Genomic DNA, 20343 nt, shown 5'->3' on the forward strand with positions numbered 1-20343 from the left:
CGCTGACATCTCTAAAGCAAAGAAAACAATAACACAATAGGCAAAGAATTCTATCTTAAGCTTGTCTCAATGCACCAAGCAAACATGATTCATGGTAAATGGCTTTGGGTTAAGAGGCTGAGATAGAGAGATTGTGGGCTGTACTGTACATGTGGTTAATGATAAACCAAACAAACTGGGCTAGCTCTCCTAGCTGGCAAAACAGGACTTGTTGAAATGTGGATTACGTTAACAATCACTGGTGAGCACAGGAAACTGTCAAAGCCAGGGTCTTAGAATAACATCACAAAAAAAATTCATGTTTTCAGCTTTTAAAGTGCTTTTAAAGCAAAAATGTTAGAGAGGGAGAACGAGGCAAAGTAAACACAATTAAACCCATGACTTCCTTCTTTGGAGTTTCATTGGAAATTAAAAGTCTGGTTAATCCCTCAACTTAACCTGAGTGAAAAATTCTATCTACTATATTGAGCTCATAACAGTATCATTATGACAAGCATCTGTAATGACAACAAGGGGTAAAAAAGGGTTTAAAACTTTCCTAAACCCTCATAAGTCAGATATACGTCTCAAAGTTTATTTACTCAGGAGTTTAAATGTAGCCTCGAAAAGAAATCTCAGAGTTTCTGAACTTTTTCTTTTGCTTTTCTTTTTAATCTCCAGGGTTCCATCCTGGTTGCTCCAACAACATAATTACATGTAGTTAAGCATGAACTGTGGAGAGGGGTGAGCGAGAGACACCAGCTAAGCGAGAAGGAGAGAGAGTGCTGGAGCACAGTGGCTTGTCATTATGCATCTGTTTGAACCTTATACAGCATAGACCTAAACTTGAGACTGAGCCAGTGGTGCTCTGGTCCTCGTGTTTCCCGCCAAGTATCTTGTTTTTCTACTTGAAGAATCCACCTCTGAAACAAACACAGCATATTGCCTACTACAAGGGAAAGATATTTTTAGCACTCTGGCCTATGGAAACTTGTAAGTATACCAAACTTAAATGGTCTTCCACTTTTATTAAATTGTGCAGAATTGTAATTTTTATGTTAGAAGTTAGTTGGGAATATATATATATGATACTGATTCTCTGCAGCTCTTTGTCATTATCCTTACTTCTAAAGGAAGACCTTGACTCTCAGCTCTAAATCAGAGCAATGACAATACACTATAAAAACTTATAGTCTGAACAGCAGGCCTCAAAATGTCTTGGATCTATTGCGTCTGCTTTACATTTCAGCTGACAGTTGGGATAGAAAATATTAAAAAAGCAATCAGAGTGGGGAAGTTTTGTTACATTTGTATATTCCAGATATTCCACTAATTCAGCTTAAACTACACAGCAATCCCTTGACTGACACCTCGTACCCAGTACCACAACAGCAGCCCATGCCCAATGCAGCAATGGCTCACATTCATTCACACATGCTCACATTCAAGCGCACACACCGTTCTTTCTTTCCCCATCTTGATTAGATTACAGTGAGTGAGGTTGGTGACAGCCTCTGGGCACGCTGGAGGAGCGGTTGATATCTGAGCTCCTCAGCCTTCACTCTCAGCCAGTCAAGAGCGCAACGAGATAATATATCTGAAGAGCTGACCTCACCAACAAAATCAGTCTTTTAAAGAATCATGGGAACAATTTTGTCAACACCAGTCACAACTCTTAGAAAAGACTTAAGGTTTTAGAAAGACTTTTTTATTATTTGTCCTGCATTGCAAGCACACTGACAGCCAAATATTAGCCTTGTTAATGTGTCACAAAGGCCTCTTGTTGACCCTACAGATGCTTAATCCACTCTACATCAAAGCTCAACTGTCATAGCACAAGCAAAGCAGACAATAAAAAGACATCGCCGATTCTTCAATGAAATGAGTAGGAAGGCTCTTTATTAAAAGATGACTAAACACAGATGCAGCAATTGCATTCCTTTTGCTATAAAACCTCATATCTATCTCTTTGACAAAAAGCAGAGGTAGGATGAAAACAGAAAGGACTTTGTTCCTATTGTAGCTCATGACCACCTACCAAGGGCCCTTTAGAGAAGCATTCACCCTGGAATGATAAGGCCGCTCTCCCCCTCCAAGGCTCTGCAGGCCTACAGAGACGGCTGGGCCAAACACATCCTGCCCATCGCCCGAGAGATTATTCAACTCAATGAACACATTGAGTGCAGAAACACAGGAAGAAACTGGAGCCTGCTATTCAGCAACATCTGAACCCAAACTACTCTATTCACACCCCACACCAGAAAGTGGCGTGGGTGTGAAAGTGGGAAGACATGCTGCACTTACTGGCTACTTCCAGCGAGGCGTTGTGGCTCACTGCCTCTCCCAGGTAGTTGCGAGCAACACAGACGTAAGAACCTTCATCCGGTTTACTCCGCCGTCCGTGGACAATGCGCAGGAAGAAGAGAGAGCCACTGGGAAGAAGCATGCGCTGAGAACGGGGATTGTCCCTGTCCGTTTCCACCCGCTCTCCATCCTTGTACCACTCCACTGTTGGGGTTGGACGGCCCTCTGCTTTACAGTTGAGAGTTGCGGGCTCCCCTTTGGAAACAATCAGGTCAGAGGGGTGCTCCACAATCCGGGGTGGGGTGTCCTCTTGGCGCAGACGGGATCCTGAGAAGAAATGACAAAAGTGACGATTTACATCTGCGAGTCCTTATTTAAGCTATTTAAAGGAATGATAGGCTTGTTGTGGACTTTGTCTTATTTGATTGAAAAGTTTTAAAGGGTTAGCGCAATGTGGCTACAGTAGATGCATGTAAATTTAAGCAGCTGATGGTAGGCCACTTTAAAATACTTTTTTCAGTATAAATTTTAAACAGTTAAATTAATTCTACTTTAAATATATAGCAATAATCAGTTCTTAACAATAAGTTCTTCACTGTATTAAACACATTAAATACAGACAAAATTTGATAGTAATAGATGTATTTAAGGTACTATTTGAGGTTGTGGTGATGAAAGAAGTAAAGAACACATCTTTTTTTTCTTCCAATAGCAGCTCCTGTGGTAAAGGTTAACATTGCTGCACCTTTGTGAGTGTCATTTCACAGATTGAAGAGCAGAAAAGGCAATGAAGGGAAAGGTAAACAAAAATATGACACACCTTGAAGGTTAAAAAGGAAATTAAGAGATAAAAGATAAGATAAAGGTGCCATGTGTAGCTTCATGACAGAAAAGGAGCAACAGCAGAAATTGCACTTTTGAAGAAAGACAGATGAGCCACAGCAGAGCCAACAGCAGTGCCAAGGGGGTTAACACCCCAGTGCTATCTCTGGTCATTAATATTGCTCTCTGACCAGTCAGCTGTAGCTATCAAACCTGCTTTACATGCAAATTAGCTTCCTGTTGTTAATTCCTGAAGGGCGGGACTGGATGGCTGTGAATGCATTGTGTGGCTACACACAAAAGTGTGTTGTGTGTGTGTGTCTGTGTTACCAAGAGAAAGAGAAAGAGCTCTTCCCCTCTCACCATATCTCCCAGCATAGGCCTTTGGAGCCCATTCAGCACCAATTAAAGAGAGTCGGGTATAATTGGAGGCGCAGGCCTGCAATTAATTTACCCAGCATCCCGTGAACTTGCCACACTACCTCATTTATGTGCCATACACCCACCCATGTTACCCAAGAGAACTGGTGCTGAGAAGGCATCTTCTTGTGGTCGCCACATATTTTTGGTAAAGTCAGCATAATTAGTGACAGCTTTGTGGAAAGATAAATCACTTCAAGGCAAATGTGTACTTTGGTCAATGAGATATAATTAATCCAGTATCCCAGTGAAGGACATCACGATCCCAAGTCTTTTGAAATATCCTAATAGTAATGATTTTGACAGGTAAGGGCTGTGCGGACTTTTATAAAATTGCTTGATTGATGGGAATCATCAGAAAGAGACACTGTTAAAGAAATGGAGTTTTTATCTCAGAGGGTTGAGGCTTCTTCTGCACCTCATCATTCTTACATGAACCCTACACAAACACTGAAATGTGGCGTCAGCTCCTCCATTGGGACCCTGTTTGATGTTCATATGATTCTGCACACTTCTTTTTTTTTTTTTTTAAATTATTGGTCACAAACTGCAGTGCGTGATTGCGGTGCTTGTGGGGAAAAATATCACAAAAGCAAACGAGTTAACTGTTTGCAGATTGCAAGGTTGCTGATTATTTTCTTCTCAGGTAATTTCAATTCAATGTTATTATTTTATTTAAAGCACTTAATCAGGTGGAGGACAAAAAAAAAAATCCTCCAATAACTTTTCCAAAAATTAAACACTTGGTGACACTTAACTTGAGCATATGTTTAAAAACTGGAATTAAAATAATGATAATTAAATGAAATTCTGCGATTAAGATGGTAGCATATTAATGGTGCAGTGCAATAATTGTACACCACAGAGAACTGCAGTCAAAATGTACCCGTAATCAGTACTGTATCTGAAATTATTACACTAACGCCAGCAAAGCTGAAGTTTTATTATTTTGTGGCCACATGACACATAAGATAAAGTCACACACAGAAATCCCCGCAATTCTGAAACTGTTTTGGTCCTGCACGTCAGACGCTCCGTGGGTATAAAAAACACATTTGTAGATTAAAGCATTTCTGAGAGTCGAACAGAAACAGATGGAGAATTAGAGAGCGATATATCAAGCCTTTAGCAAGAATGAATTAGTCCTCTATCTGGCACTGAATAAAGTTTATAAAAAATACATATCTCTGCTTTCTGGCTATTGAAACCGTCTCAACCAGTACTAGGCTAATTAACCCCCATTTGCAACCTGCTCTCAAAACAGACCTTTTAACTTAAAGTCCATATGCTAATAAAAACCCAGCCCTTTGGTCAGACAGCATGGAGCTGCACTAACTTCGCTAGCATACACAGGCTGATTACTACTGTAGCAACTGTACCACTACCACCCCTCAGCAGACAAGGCAGGCTAATATGTTTTATTAAAGAGGACTTTGAAGAGCTCAGCCGCTATCTGCTCTGCCCGTTCCCTTCCTGATTTAGATAGCTTCTCTCTAATTTGAAATGGTCTGAAGTTTGGGGCCTTATGGGGGAACCATTAACTATTTAGATGTAGCACACTGTGAAGAGAGCTGTGCAGCAGGCGGAACTGTGTTTGATCATTGACTGTTTACTGTAGATGATTATGGCCGATCTGCATGATGAACATGCAGACTGATGATACAATATGAAGTGGGCCACTGTGTCCTGTAACAGAGAAGCTGGTGAGGATAATTGTATTAATAAATATTCAGCAGTTGAACTACTGAAGTACACTAATAAGTGTTTTGTGTGCGTTTGCTGAGAGGGTGTGCGTTTTGAGCCGTGACTGGGTGCACGGGATGTATCAGTTACACAATGCTATCATCCCTTCCTCGTCACGACTGAATTCTTTCTAGGCATATTTTGCTTGTGTGTGCGTATGTAGGCTTTGCCGTGCTGATCCCCGCAGACACTTTGAGTGACCTCTGTTACTTCAGCTCCATTACCCCTCACCAGGGGAAAGAGAATTATCCTGTCAAGGAACAAACACTCCCGTGCTCCCTTCTACAGGTGCAAGCTTTTAGGAAATGGAAGCTCACTTCACTCCTCCGATGCAGCACACACAGACGACCAAATTTGAGACCGAAATAAGAGATGAACAGAGTGCGTACTTTCACCATTGCTTTCTCGCATTACTTTAAGTTGCACTCCCCTTTATTTCAAAGCGCTGCCCTTCCTTCTCCACTGCCGCTTTCAACCATCCTCTCCCCTGTTTTCTATCCCCCTCGTCACCCCCCCCCTCTTTGCTTCCAGACAGAGAATGCAAGATGAGCTAATGCAATACACAGCTTCACCAAAGGGAAGCTGGGACTTCTACTGCAAGGATCTGATCGATTGGTGCCTGAGGCAAAATTCTACTTCTCCCTTAACCGTCTCACTTGCTAGAGAGCTTTGTGCATCTGTCTTCTCATTTACTCACATAGGGAGACTCACACTACACAGTGTTAAACTATGCTTGAGGGAGTCTTTGCTCACTGGAGGTAATTAAAAAACAACAACAATGGAGTCAGAGTTTTCTCACTCATGAAAGTAATCTTAGTAACAAACAACAATCCCAATAGCAAAAGTGAACACAATGAATTGGAAAGGCTCATGCCAAACCACATTGCCACATGGGTGCAGACCTAGACATTGACCCATATACTGTACGCATGCAAGGATTCATGAAGACCTCCAGGCGTTTGCTCACTCTAAAACCCAGACTCTTTCCCCCCACTCTAAACATGGATAGACATGGCATAAGAATGAGATTTATGATGGTTCTCATGAAGCAAACGGCCATTATATCACTAGGAATATTTATGTGTATTGAGATTATGGCTACTAGCTTCACATGGATTCATCTATGTCTTGGGGCTAAACTTCATTTTCACCATGCAACATGAGATGATATACTCTGACTTTATATTCCAAAAGATAATCATGCTTCCTCAATCGGATTAAAGAAATATGCTAAAAAGAGACAGACTACTTCCAATGAAAACAACATAGTGAAACCTCAGGAGGGGACTATTTTTGCACTGGACTTGTAAAACTATCATGAGAGATGATATAATCAAATAAAGTCTCTTTAAATTTGCAATGTAAGAATTTATTTGTTAATGTTTACTGCCAGTGTTAATCACCCAGGTATCAACATGAAGAAGCAATAGAGTGCAACTGTACGGTAACAAGTTACAACTATTCCTAAGTCTGGGATGTGGCAATCAATCGAGCTAACTATTCTGACTTAAAATAGAGAAGAAGGCCCTCCATCGACCTTAACTCTCAGCAGCCTGAGGACAAGAAACCCCCCCAAAAAACACAAGGTTAGCTTTCGTAGAGACACGGGCCATTTCGTTAACACTTTTGCACTTTGAATTTAAAATGCAGTTGGAAGAAATCTAGAAAAGAGAAAAATAAATGAATAGGAAATAATAATAGAAATAAACAAAGAAAAAGAGACAGAATTAATGAATTAAAAAATTCTTCACTTCATAGCCTCAAGGATATACTACAAATGCACTTGAAATAATTCAGTGTATATTTTTGGATTAAAACCACTGCTGACCAGATGAAAGTCCTCTGCTTTGCTAGTTATGTCCTTAAGCCTTTTTTAAATGTTATTTTTTTTTTAAATTTCATGTCATTTTATTTATTTTTTGGCTCTTTATTCTGGTTCATAGTAGTTACCGTCTTTGCGCTGAAAAGCTCTATGATTGACTAAAACAGAACCTAGAGGAGGAACATGAATCCAGTTCCCTGTGAGACCAACTCAATACCAAAAATATTAAAATGTTAATATGATTTTTTTCTGTCCATTGACACCAGTCCATCAGTGGGGAAAACAACAGCATTTTTATATATATATATATATATATATATATATATATATATATATATATATATATATATATATATATATATATATATATTTTTTTTTTTTAACTAATCATGCACCACTGACTAAATCCCTATATGAAGGACTGAAGGAAAGAAGAAAGACAAGCTAAAAAGACATAAAACAATTACCTAGCTTCAGCAATCAGTTCTGGTCTAGTGATTTCCCTAACTTCAAAAATGAATGTGCCTTTGTCCCTCACAGCTGTTTTCCATGGCTACTATCTTCACAGAGTGCGAGGAAGAGGAAGGGAGCCAGGCACCTGCCCTTTACCCCAGAGTACTCACGGGGGAGAAGGACAGTAAAGCAATTTAGATCCGTTGTCAGTCTGGTCCCCTGAGGTAGGGAGACAGGATAATGTGTCTACTTCCTTGACTGATAAAACAACTTCACAATGCTGGGTCATTTGACTGTCACAGAACAAAGGATCCCAGCGACGAATTTCATTTGATTATATGAGTGAAGTTGCTGCAAGTTTAATTTCCCCCATCAAAATGGGCAAGGTCACAGAATATCATAAAGAGAGGCAGTAAAATTGAAAGCTGTTGCAGGAGCCTTAGCCGTATCATCACAAGCCATATCAGATGTCCAGCTGAGCAATGGTAAGAGATATGGAATATGGATCTGTGATAAGGAAGGCCAAGCACAGTAGGGCACTTTTTATCTACAGCCCCATTAATCTGTGATTAGGGGACTTAAGAGGGATTTATGGCAGAGATAAGAGCAAAGGGTGTGTCCCTCGGGGTAGCCAGGCGTACACAGGAGCCACGCCTGCTCGGGACAGGGCTGGCCAATAAATGACTTAACACAAAAGAAAAGGCACCCTTTTCTGTTGAATTAGAGACGATAAGGGAGAGAGGGGCAGAGATAAGCGGGAGAGACGGACACAGAGAGAAAAGACGAGGTACTGTACTCCTGCTGATCAGATGACATTAACAGGAAAGTGAAACTGAATCTTTTACCGTTTCAGCCTCAGAATCCCACCCTGGAATGTGCTGCATGAATGACTTTGCCAGTTGCATCAGATCAGACCTGTTTTTAATGTTACACAAGGCTATCGCTTACACTCCTAAGAGGCAGGATTAGAGCCCTGTGTGTGAGTCTGTATGGACCTCCAGAGGTTGGGTGATGGAGGGGGTTGATGGATATCTTTATGGCCTCTTTTCCTCCTCATCTCTTTGTCTCCATTTACCAAACACAACAGGGTATGGTTACCTCGCTTATACTACATCAGCACTTGACAATAGTTATCAATTTCCAAAAAATGGTATCTCTGTCCAAATGCTTTTTTAACACAAGCAAACCAGAAGATTGTTATCGATGAGTTTATACACAACAGTACACTATTGGGTTGGCTGTATTTGTTGTTATAGAAACGAACACTCTCACAGATTACAATGCTCCCATTGATATTTGAGCAAAATATGGCTGTGGCAAACTGGCAATTTGCATACACATCACAACACCCCTTGATAAAAAAAACAAAACAACCCCCCTCCACCCTGCTTACTATTGTGCGTCTCAGCAGAGCCCACTACCATTTATCCAATCAATTCTTATAATTTTCACAATATGATAAACATAGAAGAAAAAGTAAGACCGATTACTTGTTATCTTCCACCATACTTGCTCCAATTTCCAACTTGTGCAAACACAACCTAACTATTAAGATCTGTCAGAGTCCCTTTATCACTGTTGTTGCCTTTGATCATCCTGTTGCTTGTTCTCACCTGCAATAAAATCGTGACAAATCAGCTGATGATACCATAAACAAGGCGTTCTACTTCCTTTGCTCGGGGCCAAGGGTTACTAGCATAACTTCCAACGCTCTAGGATATTCACACTTATCGCTCATCAGGACAAGAACCAGCAGAGGTCTCAAGGCCTGAAGCACCAGCCCGAGTTCCTGGCTGTGTCAGCTGGGAAACGCATCCTGGCGCATCCCTCTGCAATGCGAGCCAGGTTGAGAGTAAGACAGCATAGCAAAGTACTCCTTTGGGAGGCTGGAGCTCATCCTGCTCTGGGGCCCCCATCTGAATCTAAGACAATAGTAGCAGGATTTTAACTTCTGCACCAGGCTGTAGATACAAGGTACAGGAACAAGTATGATGAATGCAAAAATATTTGTTTCGTGTGTCTTTGAAAGAAAATGTGAGCACAAACGTATTTATAAATAATGTTACACACTGAGGTTTACCCCCACAGTTTAAACAATCCAACATAATTTCACATACACTATCAGCAACATACCAAGCAGGAGTAAATGTGAAAAGATGTGGCAAGAGAAACACACACACGGAAAATAATGAATTTTCAACAGGCACCCATGGGACACAATTGTGAATGAGTTGCAGTTCTTCCTGATACCAATCTGCTACAGTCAGTGTCATTAGACACAAACAAAAGCTGTCAAACTCTGCAGAAGGCCATCAGGGCAGATTTCATTCCTACAGGATAAGTATAATAGCTATTCTTTATTATATCAATTCACTGGGAAGAGGAGGAAATCTGCAGTGGAAAAGACTGGAATGCTTGTTAGGATGCAGCCTGTCAAATTGGCTCTGGAGACCGCAGGCAGATGGGATGAACAGAGCAGCGTGGATGCAAGTACAGAGTCCGTCTGTCTGCATGCATGTGTGTCAGTCTGTCTGGTATCTATCTATCAATCTATTCACAATGTGTGTGTTTGTGTGTCTTTGAGCAGACTTGCAGGCTCCTCAAGTTGACCCTGTATATTCACAGTGATGACCTGAGAAGAAAACCTAGCTCAGACTTCTCATGAATGCCGGTGTCAAAGATGTCATTCCATCAGCAGTGCAGATACCCCAGGAAAAGAGTTGTAATTAATATGGAGTGCAGATGACAGGCTTGGACCTTCTATTAAGGAGCTTCATGCAGCACAGTCAAGGCTTCAAGTAAGAGTGGGGAGGGGATGGGGGGGATTACTGAAAAGAAGCACAAGGGAGCAAGACTGGGCAATTACTTCTTGTTTTTGTTTTCCAGCATTGCCAGTTTTTAATGAGGTTTGACCAGTGTGATCTCAGGGATACATCAAAGCTTTCTACAACAGCAGGATAGGAGAAGCAGAGGTAATTGAATACACTGGTACATTTATTTCCCAACAGGGGACAGTGAGTATCTCACTGCTGACTTATGCAAGCTGCTAGACTTAAAATCCTCAAGTGATTAATACAATTGTATTTCAGCAAAGTTAAGTGTTTACTGTTTTTGAAAAAATAAAAAAAAAAGCATTCAAGCAAGAATTATGAGCATATTTCGATGGGAATGGCACAGTAGAGTAAATGTAAATAAAACAGTTTGCTTAATTTAATTTCGAAAAGTGCTGCCTGCTTAGTTTTGTGTCAATAACAATATGATCAGGTGATTCTCTCCTCCCAAGGTCGCTCTCTGGGCTAACTGCAGTATTTCTGTCCAGCCACTAGACATGTGGGGACTGAAGGCAGGGGAGGGGCTGAAAGAGCAGTGAGGAGGAAGAGGGACCAGCACACTCAGCTGGCACAGCCCAGTCGTGGGGAGTAGGGCATGTGGGCTTAATGCCAAGAAAGAGAACTGCTCTGAAGAGATGCCAATGTGAATCGAGGCAGGCATGGCCAAAAGCACCTAATGCTTTTTTAAATGTTATTTATTTGATGGCAACAGTGATACAAGTCTACTTTGGACCAGCGTTACATTACAGTTGCTTAGTGCAAAGCTGAGGACCTTAACTTCTTATGTGGGCTATTCTAAACACTCAGCCAAAAACATTCTGTAGTAAATCTCAGACAGCTGCATGCAGAAAGGGAATTTCATTTATTGCATTCAGTCGAAGGCACAGTGGTAACATCTGAATGTAGAAACCTGGCACATTTCCTTCTGGTGCCCTTTAGGTTAAAAGGGCAAATACAGAGCACATAGTATTGATGTGTCAATGTGTGCAAGCTTAGGTATTGGCATATGCAACAGCGGTTCACATACTGTTGGCTATGATGGTATTCTTAAAGTGAAACGTGGCTCCCACAGCATAGGTTAAGACTCTGTGGAGCCATGTGGCAAAATCCCAGATACACCAGCATGGGCCTGCTGAGTGGGACATGGCCCAAGTCCAGCCAAATGGAACACAAATTGCCCCAAACTGTTCAAAACCTTGCCTGGAAAAAATTTAAGTGGGATGTAAGGCTTGCCATGTGATGCACAGTAAATATTTGGTCAAAATTAATGAAGGGGCAAAGTCTGCCAAGAAGCCTTTTTCTAGACGTCCACAGAGGGGAGACTGTGCCCAGTCTGGCATTAAAAAGAAATTTCCTTTTGCAGACAACTGCTCACTGGCCTGAATGCTTTCCAGCACCCACTTACCACGTCTCTTCCTCAAAACATACACACCAACTGTCCAGGTACACAATGTAATGAACCAAATACTGCTTCCTTTGATGCTTCAAAGTGAAAACAACTTGATCGCAAATTTAGTTACTCCCCATCTGTCAGTTTTCCACATTTGACAGCAGAAGCACTGCTCAGACTAAAGCTGTGAGAAATGCTAGTTTGGAAATATTGATTTAGGATGATTTAAAAAAAGAAAAAGAAAGAGAAAGTATATCTGAGTATATCTTAACATCATGCCCTGCCACTGGTCCACTCAACATCCTCTTTTAAAAGTGACCTGTTGAACTGCCAAAATAATGATTTTCAGACAGTACTTCATCATATATGCAGTGCAATACATTATGGTGTGAAAGTCCTTTGTTAGGATAACGGGAAATATGACCACATGTGGAAATGTGTGGAAATATACATGAAAATACAGCACACAAAACAAAAAACTGAGTTTGTAAAATTTAACGAGCTTGCAAGTCAATATTTGGTATGACCAATGCCAATGTATTCTTCAATACACTCCAAGTCTTTTAGGCAAACTTTCTTGTAATTTCTTTAAAAAAGTCTTCAGGAATAGTTATTCAGGACATTCAAAGTTCTCCTTTGGATGTTGGCTGCCTTTTGTGCCATCGTCTATTAGGATGCCACACTGGTTCAAGTTAGTTAGATTCCTTTTTATGCTGAATGCTCCACAGGTCACTGTTAAGTCATTTAACAAACAACAACAAACCAAAAAAAGAAAGAAGGGAAAATGGTCAGGTTCAAGGACTGTAATTAAAATGAATGAAAAAGCAGCCAATGGCCAAACTTTAAAAGATCTTCAGAAAGCCTGACCAGACCAGAGAATTATAAGTCTGGCTCACTGAAAGAAAAAATAAAGAAATAAGGGGTCGCTCAAGACTTTTGCACAGTACTGCAGCTAAATTGAACATTAGTCGGATTTAGAAGCTACGAATGTAAGAAGAGCTCTGAATTATTTTGGTCTTGTCTAAGATGCTCAACGTATTCCCATCATTGTCACTGTACGGTGTGTAGAGGTGAAGAAAGAACTGTAGCATTTTCTGGTTAGACAACCTGTCAAGACTACATTTTAGCAGGAAGTAAAGCCTTTCTACTTTAATGACTTCTAAGGCAGGAAAGGTGAATCTGTCAAGGCAAAGTGCAAACAGGGAAATGGGGATGAGGCCCTAAACCTACAATGAACCTGTTTTAAGTCAGAAGTATGAAGCTCACCATTGAGAGTTGCTGACTGACATACAGACAAATACCAAAGCAATCTTATGTTTAAACGCTGAGGAAGCTGTCTTTCACAGAGTACCTACAATTGTTATTCAATTAGAGCTTTCGTGGTTTAAGCAAAAGACGGCACATCAGAAGGAAAGAGGGGAGGTGACTGCAAAACAATCACACAGTTGAAGGACTCTGAACTCTTTACGGAAGAACTGAAGCAGATTTGCAAGTCTCTCAAAACTGAGAAGTAAAAGCTTTCTGAAAGAGGGGAAATTCAGAGCCTTTACACATAATTAAAAGGCGTTATTCTTGTTCAAAGAGTTCAATAGCATTTGGACATTTTAGAGACTGTGGCACTTCACACATTATCAACCAAGAAAATAAGAGGAAAAAACAGTTTGGGGTTTTTGTGTGAGATTCAATGGTGACATCAGGTTTCAGAAAAAAATAATGTCACCAATTCACAGAAAATATGTGAGGCTGATAATGGCCTGGGATTAAAGTTAATCTCTTAACTCAGAGCAACAGTGTATTTACATGATGGAAAAAAAAAAATCACCCAGTTATTTGAAGCCTCCTCACCATGGTTACTGCTGAATGGTAGAACAGGCTCCAAAAGCAGTCCTGTAATAGTAAGTTTCAAGGTCACCTTCCCATTAATTATGTTTTTCAGTGCTTCCCCTTAAATAAAGTGCACCCCTCCTACTTTTATCACTGTCTTTTGTGTGACAGAATTAGCCCCCAGGAACCAGTAGATTTAGCTGCTGACACAACTCACAATAAGAGTGGCTTTTAATCATGAATCTGCACTGCATAAATAGATAACACATGTTTCAAAACATAAAATAAACAGAATAATAAAAAAAAAAATGTTTGATATAGGAAGACAACCTTGTCACCAAAGGGAATCTTAACGGTGGCAGCATAGCTGAGAGGGGGAGGAACCAAATACATTAATCAACTAATTAGCAGTCTCTCTTTTAACTGCTAATTTAATCTATTCCTCTCAGCCTCTTTAATGGTATTTTCCCCTGTCAGTTATAACCAAAGGGAGGTTTAGCATTTCAAAAGTGTATCCAGGCCTTGAAATGAGAGGGTAATAGAATGGTCACAGAGGCTGGGAGGAGGCCTGAGCTCTGGGAGTGAGAAAGAAAAGACGGATACAGGGAAAGGCTGTCCTCAATGCCATCTCTCAGTCTCCCCAGTGGAGAAAATGAAAGGGAGGGAGGTCTGAACCTTTTTAAAATGCACAAGGCAGAGCACCCCACGGTAGCACAGCTTCACCGCCACAGCAAACGGTAGGCCCAGGGCAAGCCCTGTGAGAGTTCCTGAGCATGCAAATGTTAGACACGTGAGGGATGTTGGCCATGCAGCCCGAAAACCAAACCAAACCCTCACCGCACCACTGAAGCTTTGTTCCAGGATCTTTAATTTACTCAGCACTTCTAAAAATCAACTTCACCTGTCCCCACATGTCCTCCTCTAAAAAACCCAACTCACATTTTACCACCTCCATCACCCTAATCAGCACATTCAGCAGTGCCATGAGGGAACAGTAAGAATATGCAATGTGCGCACAGGGAGCCATATCAAGAGTATTCCCACAAGCTGGCGTATCGTGGTATGTTTGACTGCTCCATCCTCCCCTTCGTCCTCTGTTCTTCCTCCCTCCATCCCCCTTCAACACCCTAGGGTAGCCTTTGTGTGTAGCTGCACTCCTCTCTCCTCACACACCCTCAGTCTCTGGTGAACTATTCTCTTCCCCTCCTCCATGCCTTACAATCGCCCCGTTAAGGCAATACAATACGGCCTCTTCGTCCCTTCCCCACAGGCTTTTTCTGCGTGTTGGCCTGCTTTATTTAAGAAAGACTCTGCACTGACCAGTCACAAAAAAGGCAAGTCTTAAAAAAATTGGGCCAAAACAAAAAAAAGAAAAGAAAAAAAGTGGGGGATGGGTAAGAGGATGAAGAGATTTCTTAAGCCCCTTTCGCCACCCCACACAAACACAAGCCCCATGTGCCTGTCTTTTATTCTTGATCACATCTATATTACTGAAATGATCAGGACACCAGTAATACATTCAGGATAGATCAAAAAAGCATGCATGTGTCATACAGAATCAAATGTAACTTGTAGGGCTCTGTAGGAAACAAAAAAGGTCTTTATATTTTTTAATAACAGAAAGCTGTGGGAATTCTAAGGGTACCATTTGTGAAATGGGACGGAAACCAGACAACACCTTTCATCCTATAAGGACACAACATTCATCACTTTTAGACCGAGTGGCAAGAGGGAATGTTTGTCCTCCACGTCAACCGACAGAACAAGATGCATTAACTATATTGGCCCAGGAGTCTAATAGCCTAGACATGCCTGCTGCCTTCAAATATCAGCCAGCTGCAGACTAAAACGCTTATATGACTTATATGAAGTTATGTTCCAGAGTATTCTTAGTGTAGACAGCTTATCTCTGTCTGGCTATACGTTTTTGGGGCTTAGACCGACAGACAACTTGACAGACAAAGTGATACTTGCTAAGTAAGTCATGACAACATTATCAGCACGGAGCGAGGAATACTCTACGAAACTCACACCGTCTAAACTGAATCCTGGTGAGACACAGCCGTTAATTCCTGTGGTACTTAAAATACCAAGAAGTTGACACAAAGGACATTGAGAAGTATCTTCCTCAGGTTTTTTTTTTTTTTAATCTAAATCCTCCGTTTCTCCTTGCAGACATCCGTATCAGTTGAGCTGCAGCCACGGCAAATTACAAACTATTGACGTCAGATGGATTTGTTAATTAATCCAATTAAGCAGTCCTTTGAGGTCATTAAAAGAAGAGCAGTTGAGGGAAGGCAGATCATCAAGAGTCACTGCCTAATTTATCTGCCCTCAAACAAACTGTTTTGAAATGTTTATCTTGTCGGTCATTAATGAGTTAGCCACAGTTCTCATGGACAGGAAGAGCACACTCGCTGGCCTCCCACATTCCTCCATGTGTTTTCACTAAGCCAAAGTCTACCTAATCCCGGATCTTAGGGTGTAAAACCCAGTTTGATTCGGATTAGGATCAGATTAAAGTGTATTAGTGGAAGTTATGGAGCTACAGCTTTATGGACACCATCATCTCACGCAGGTGTGAGATTTTTTATCTCAGAAAAAAATGTGACACGACAGACTCGAGACTCAAATTTCTTAAGAAATCTGCTTTGCTTACCCAAAATCGGTTCAGAAGGTTAAACGCTCAGATAAATCATTATTTTGGGGCCATTTGAAGCAACTCCTAAACACTATTTCACAGAACTGATAAAGAGAAATGGGTAAGGGAAAGACTGGCTTTAATGAGCATGTTTCCAGGCCATGTGGTAAGAAGCCAGGAGACAGAGATATGTCTCACCTGTGGTCTCTGGCCATTAATTGGCTCTGGAACCTGCTGTGTCCTGTCATATGAAATGTTGTGATGTAGCAGGTGGAAGTGCTCCACGATTTATCAGCACTTATGGGTCAATTTGTCAAGACCTCCACAGCTTGATGCTGCCGGGGCTGGAGATGCTTACCGAGGTGGTACCACTCCCACTGTCTATGTTTTTATCAGCATGACTACACATTCACACTTTGGCACTCTGTTGGGCTGGATGTAATCACTCCAAGGGTTTATAACAGCATAGAAGCCAACTTTTAGAGGAAAGTCTGATATGTGCCTTAAAGGTAGAGCCTCCCTGTTAATATATATATATATCATTCTAATCTAACAACCCTTATTTCCTCAGAGTAATCCATAGCATCTTTCTGTGTGTGAGAAGCAGAGCCACCTCTTGCCCTCATCTGAATGGCACCTCTGAGGCGAGTCCAAGGTTTGATGAGCACTTGGAGGAGAGATAACAACCATTTAGTGTATAGCAGGAGGACAGATCATTCTGATAACAGGGCAAGACAAGACAGAAGGAGGTATCAATTTACACCCTTCACACACAGCAAAGCGGCAATAAGCAAGTCATCACAAGTCTGTCAGGGCAAAGGTCATTTTATCTCTTACTTGCTATTTCACAGATACAAGAAGTATTAAAAATATATTCTCTCACCCAGGCTAAATCTTGAACGTTTAGAATAGGATACAAAGACATGTTACTAAATGCCACTGAGAGTTTGCTTAAGGGATCTGATATATTCCCTACTCCAGAATAAAGTTCTCAGCCATGCAATTAGTGGCAAATGTGAAATATTTTTTCCTGGGAAGTGGCATGAAATCTAATTTTCCTGACACTTGTGTCTAAACCAGGGCTAGTCATTATAGTATTTCTTGTCCTGTCCATCTCCCCCCAGAAAACATCCCGAGACATTCACAGACTGGAGTAATTGGAAACTCTGCTCTCCGACAGGACGGGACCATTACTGGTTTAGGAGCCAGCTTAGGGCGGAGCAGATTCAGTTCTCAGCCCTCACCTCTGACCTGACTTCCTGTTTAGGTGTTACAATATTTTCTTGTAGGTTCTCAAGCTCTCCCCATCACCATACAATAAACAATGGCCAAACTTGCATGAAACAAGTCAGAGGTTCAAATAACTCAATGCAGACAATGAAATCATGCAGAAACACTGAATCAAAAAATGGATGAATATGGGCTGCCAGACCTTATAGGGAATGAACTGGATATTTTATTGGGGATAGGTCACTTTAAGGCTTAATAAAAGTCATTTAAGTGTGAGTATGAGTTTTGCTGACTATTACTTAGGTAATGAGGTGTGCAGTAGCAACAGTAAACCACAGTAAAGGGTTCAAATGTCACTGCTATTTCTCTGACACAGTAGTTTCTTTACAAATATAATGTATATTGAGCATCTTCCTGTATAGAAGTTCTGATAACTAGTTTTTTTGTTTTGTTGTGCAGTTCTTTGTCTACAAAATGCCCCCATTCCAAACCCTCTCCTCTTAATGTCCTAAAATGAGGTGGTAAGCATTTCTTCTCAACTCTGAAGCAGCTGACCTGGAAACCCCAGCTAGCACGGTCCAGAAACTCTATAAAGAGATCCATGTGATGGGTGAGAAGAAACAAAATGTGAAAGATAATGGGAGGGGGGTAATGCAGGATTAGGCAACAAAGACACCTAAAACTGTTGTAGTTCTACATGAGTTGCATACATTTGTATTACAAAACAACCGATGTAAAAAAAAAAAGAAAAAGAAAAAAGAATAATCTCTGTAATTTGATTTTAATTTTATAAGCATAAAAATAGTGTTGCACTCAGCAATAATCGTGGTCCAGGGGGAGAATCTTGACATACACAGAAACATGTTCCCCATAGGGGCATGTGCTGTCTGTATGACCGATGATAGCTGCTCTTTCCACTCATCCCATACGGCCTCAGCACTTTATGTGTGACTTTATGTGTGCTCAGCTTTTAAAAGTTAAGACAACCCCTTTACCCTGGATGTTGACTTTTGTGGTGAAAGAAAAAAAAAAAAAATCACCGTTTCGTGTACCTTTCTCATTTCAAAACATGAAAGTGAAAGAAAATACATTAATAAAATAGGATCATCTTACAAAGGGCAGAGCAATGACTACAACACACTTCCTAACAAAACTCCAGCTCTCAAAATGTGTTTACTTATTTCTGGTAAAGTTTGTAACTACATTAGTGCAGAAACCATTCTGCACGGAGTGCTCCTAAATCAAATACGTTTGTGTATCCACTGTCACTTAAATCATTTTAAAATGGCCTTTATAAAATTAAAGATTAAAACTTGAATTTAATTCTTCCCCGAATTTTTCATTTCAGCTAGTAAAACCCCAGTTAAAGGCTAGCAGATTACTTTGAATCATTACCAACGACTTACCTGAGCACACATGGAGAATTCCTAACAGAAATACAAATCCAATTAAAGTTGGAGACATCATTCAACGTCTCTCTTGTGAGAAATGTTCTCGTATAATCCAAATTATATAAATAAAAATTGAGACATCCGCTTCTTCATGTCAAACTGCACTCAAAGGGAAAAATCTTAAAATCCACAGTTTAAAAACAAACACACTGATTTTCGTTTGTGAGTCCCCAAACGCAAATGATAAAAGTCCAAGATCAGTCCAACACGAGCCTGATATGGCTTCTTGGTGTAGGTGAAATTGGGGAGTTGAGATGGGAAAGAATAATACAGAAACAGTCCGAGATTTCAACACATGTTCTGTTCCAGTAGTCCAGTTCAACTGAATGATAGCATGTGTTAAATGTGTGCTAGAATCTCTCAGCGCAGAAGTGGCAGAGCTTTATCCTTTCTTTGGATTCATCCCGTTGCTGCTCTCACTGATCAACCAGGCTGTGTTGTTTAAATCGTTTAGTTCCTTTGTGCAAAAAAAAAGTAGCAAAGTAATAATTCCAGCGCAAAGCAAAACTTAAGTCCAAAAGTGCGTGAAATCACGCCAGCGGTCGCCAGAGTCCACGCTAAACTGCTTGCAGTCACATTATTTCATTCCAGTTCTGAATGTGTCACTTGAGATCGGAAACTTTGCGAGTTAGTCCTATCCTCTCTCATCCACCGGATCCGGACACAAGATCACTGCAACTTTTCCATCACTTTCCCCCCCGTTTCTCCTCCGCTGCAACTCCTATCACTTGTGCGCGTCGCAGACACCGAACCTCAGGCGAGTGGGGGGGAATACGGATTCATATTCACAGGATTTCATTCAAGGAAAGCGGAATGCCTCGTCAGTTGGTATGCGCCTTTCTACCCCCTCCATAGACCCGAATCTTTCCCAGAGAGGAAATTTAACCTCTTCCCGCCTGGATCCCACCGAGCAGCAAAGTTTCACAGAGACAACTGGCAGTCTACTGTAATTTCTTTCAGTATGTCCAGTCATGAGACAAACCCCAGAAAACGAGTCTATCCGGATATGTGTTTTATTATTTCTGTGGCTCCTGACCACGAACATGCAACAGCCGATTGCAGTGCTATTCCTACAGGGATTTAATATAATGTTTTCACAACTCATAGTTAGTAGCCCCTGTAATGGGTTTAACATACTTTAAGGTTTTGTTTTCCCTCCGATGGTTTCATAGACCAGTGATTATGCAACGTTATAAACTACTTTAGGTATAAAACGTTGTTATTTTAATCATTTTAAGCATTAGGCTAGAGTTGGATGAAATATCTCTTCTTTAAATATCCAATACTGTTTTTAAAACTCCCTTTGTTTTACAGTACATGTAAAACAGTAGTCCTCCAGTCCAAGCAGCTAAATGCTGAGACTGGGAGCTGAACTCATAACATGTTTTTCCAAATACCCCCAGCCTTTCCACCGTTTCAGATAAACAGTATGA

General features: G+C 40.9%; 1 protein-coding gene across 8 annotated transcripts in view; it reads right to left on the reverse strand.

Annotated features, from left to right (window-relative positions):
- Positions 1–20343, reverse strand: part of robo1 (roundabout, axon guidance receptor, homolog 1 (Drosophila)) — a 197030-nt gene that overhangs the window by 109003 nt on the left and 67684 nt on the right. For 6 of the 8 annotated variants that reach the window (XM_040037801.1, XM_040037796.1, XM_040037797.1 and 3 more), the window contains one exon: positions 2284–2610. In XM_040037801.1, coding sequence (XP_039893735.1) covers positions 2284–2610 — 327 coding nt within the window. The other 2 variants (XM_040037800.1, XM_040037802.1) reach the window with 2 other exon arrangements.

The sequence above is a fragment of the Simochromis diagramma genome, unplaced genomic scaffold, assembly GCF_900408965.1.
Source record: "Simochromis diagramma unplaced genomic scaffold, fSimDia1.1 OVJJ01000463.1, whole genome shotgun sequence".
NCBI lineage: Eukaryota > Metazoa > Chordata > Actinopteri > Cichliformes > Cichlidae > Simochromis > Simochromis diagramma.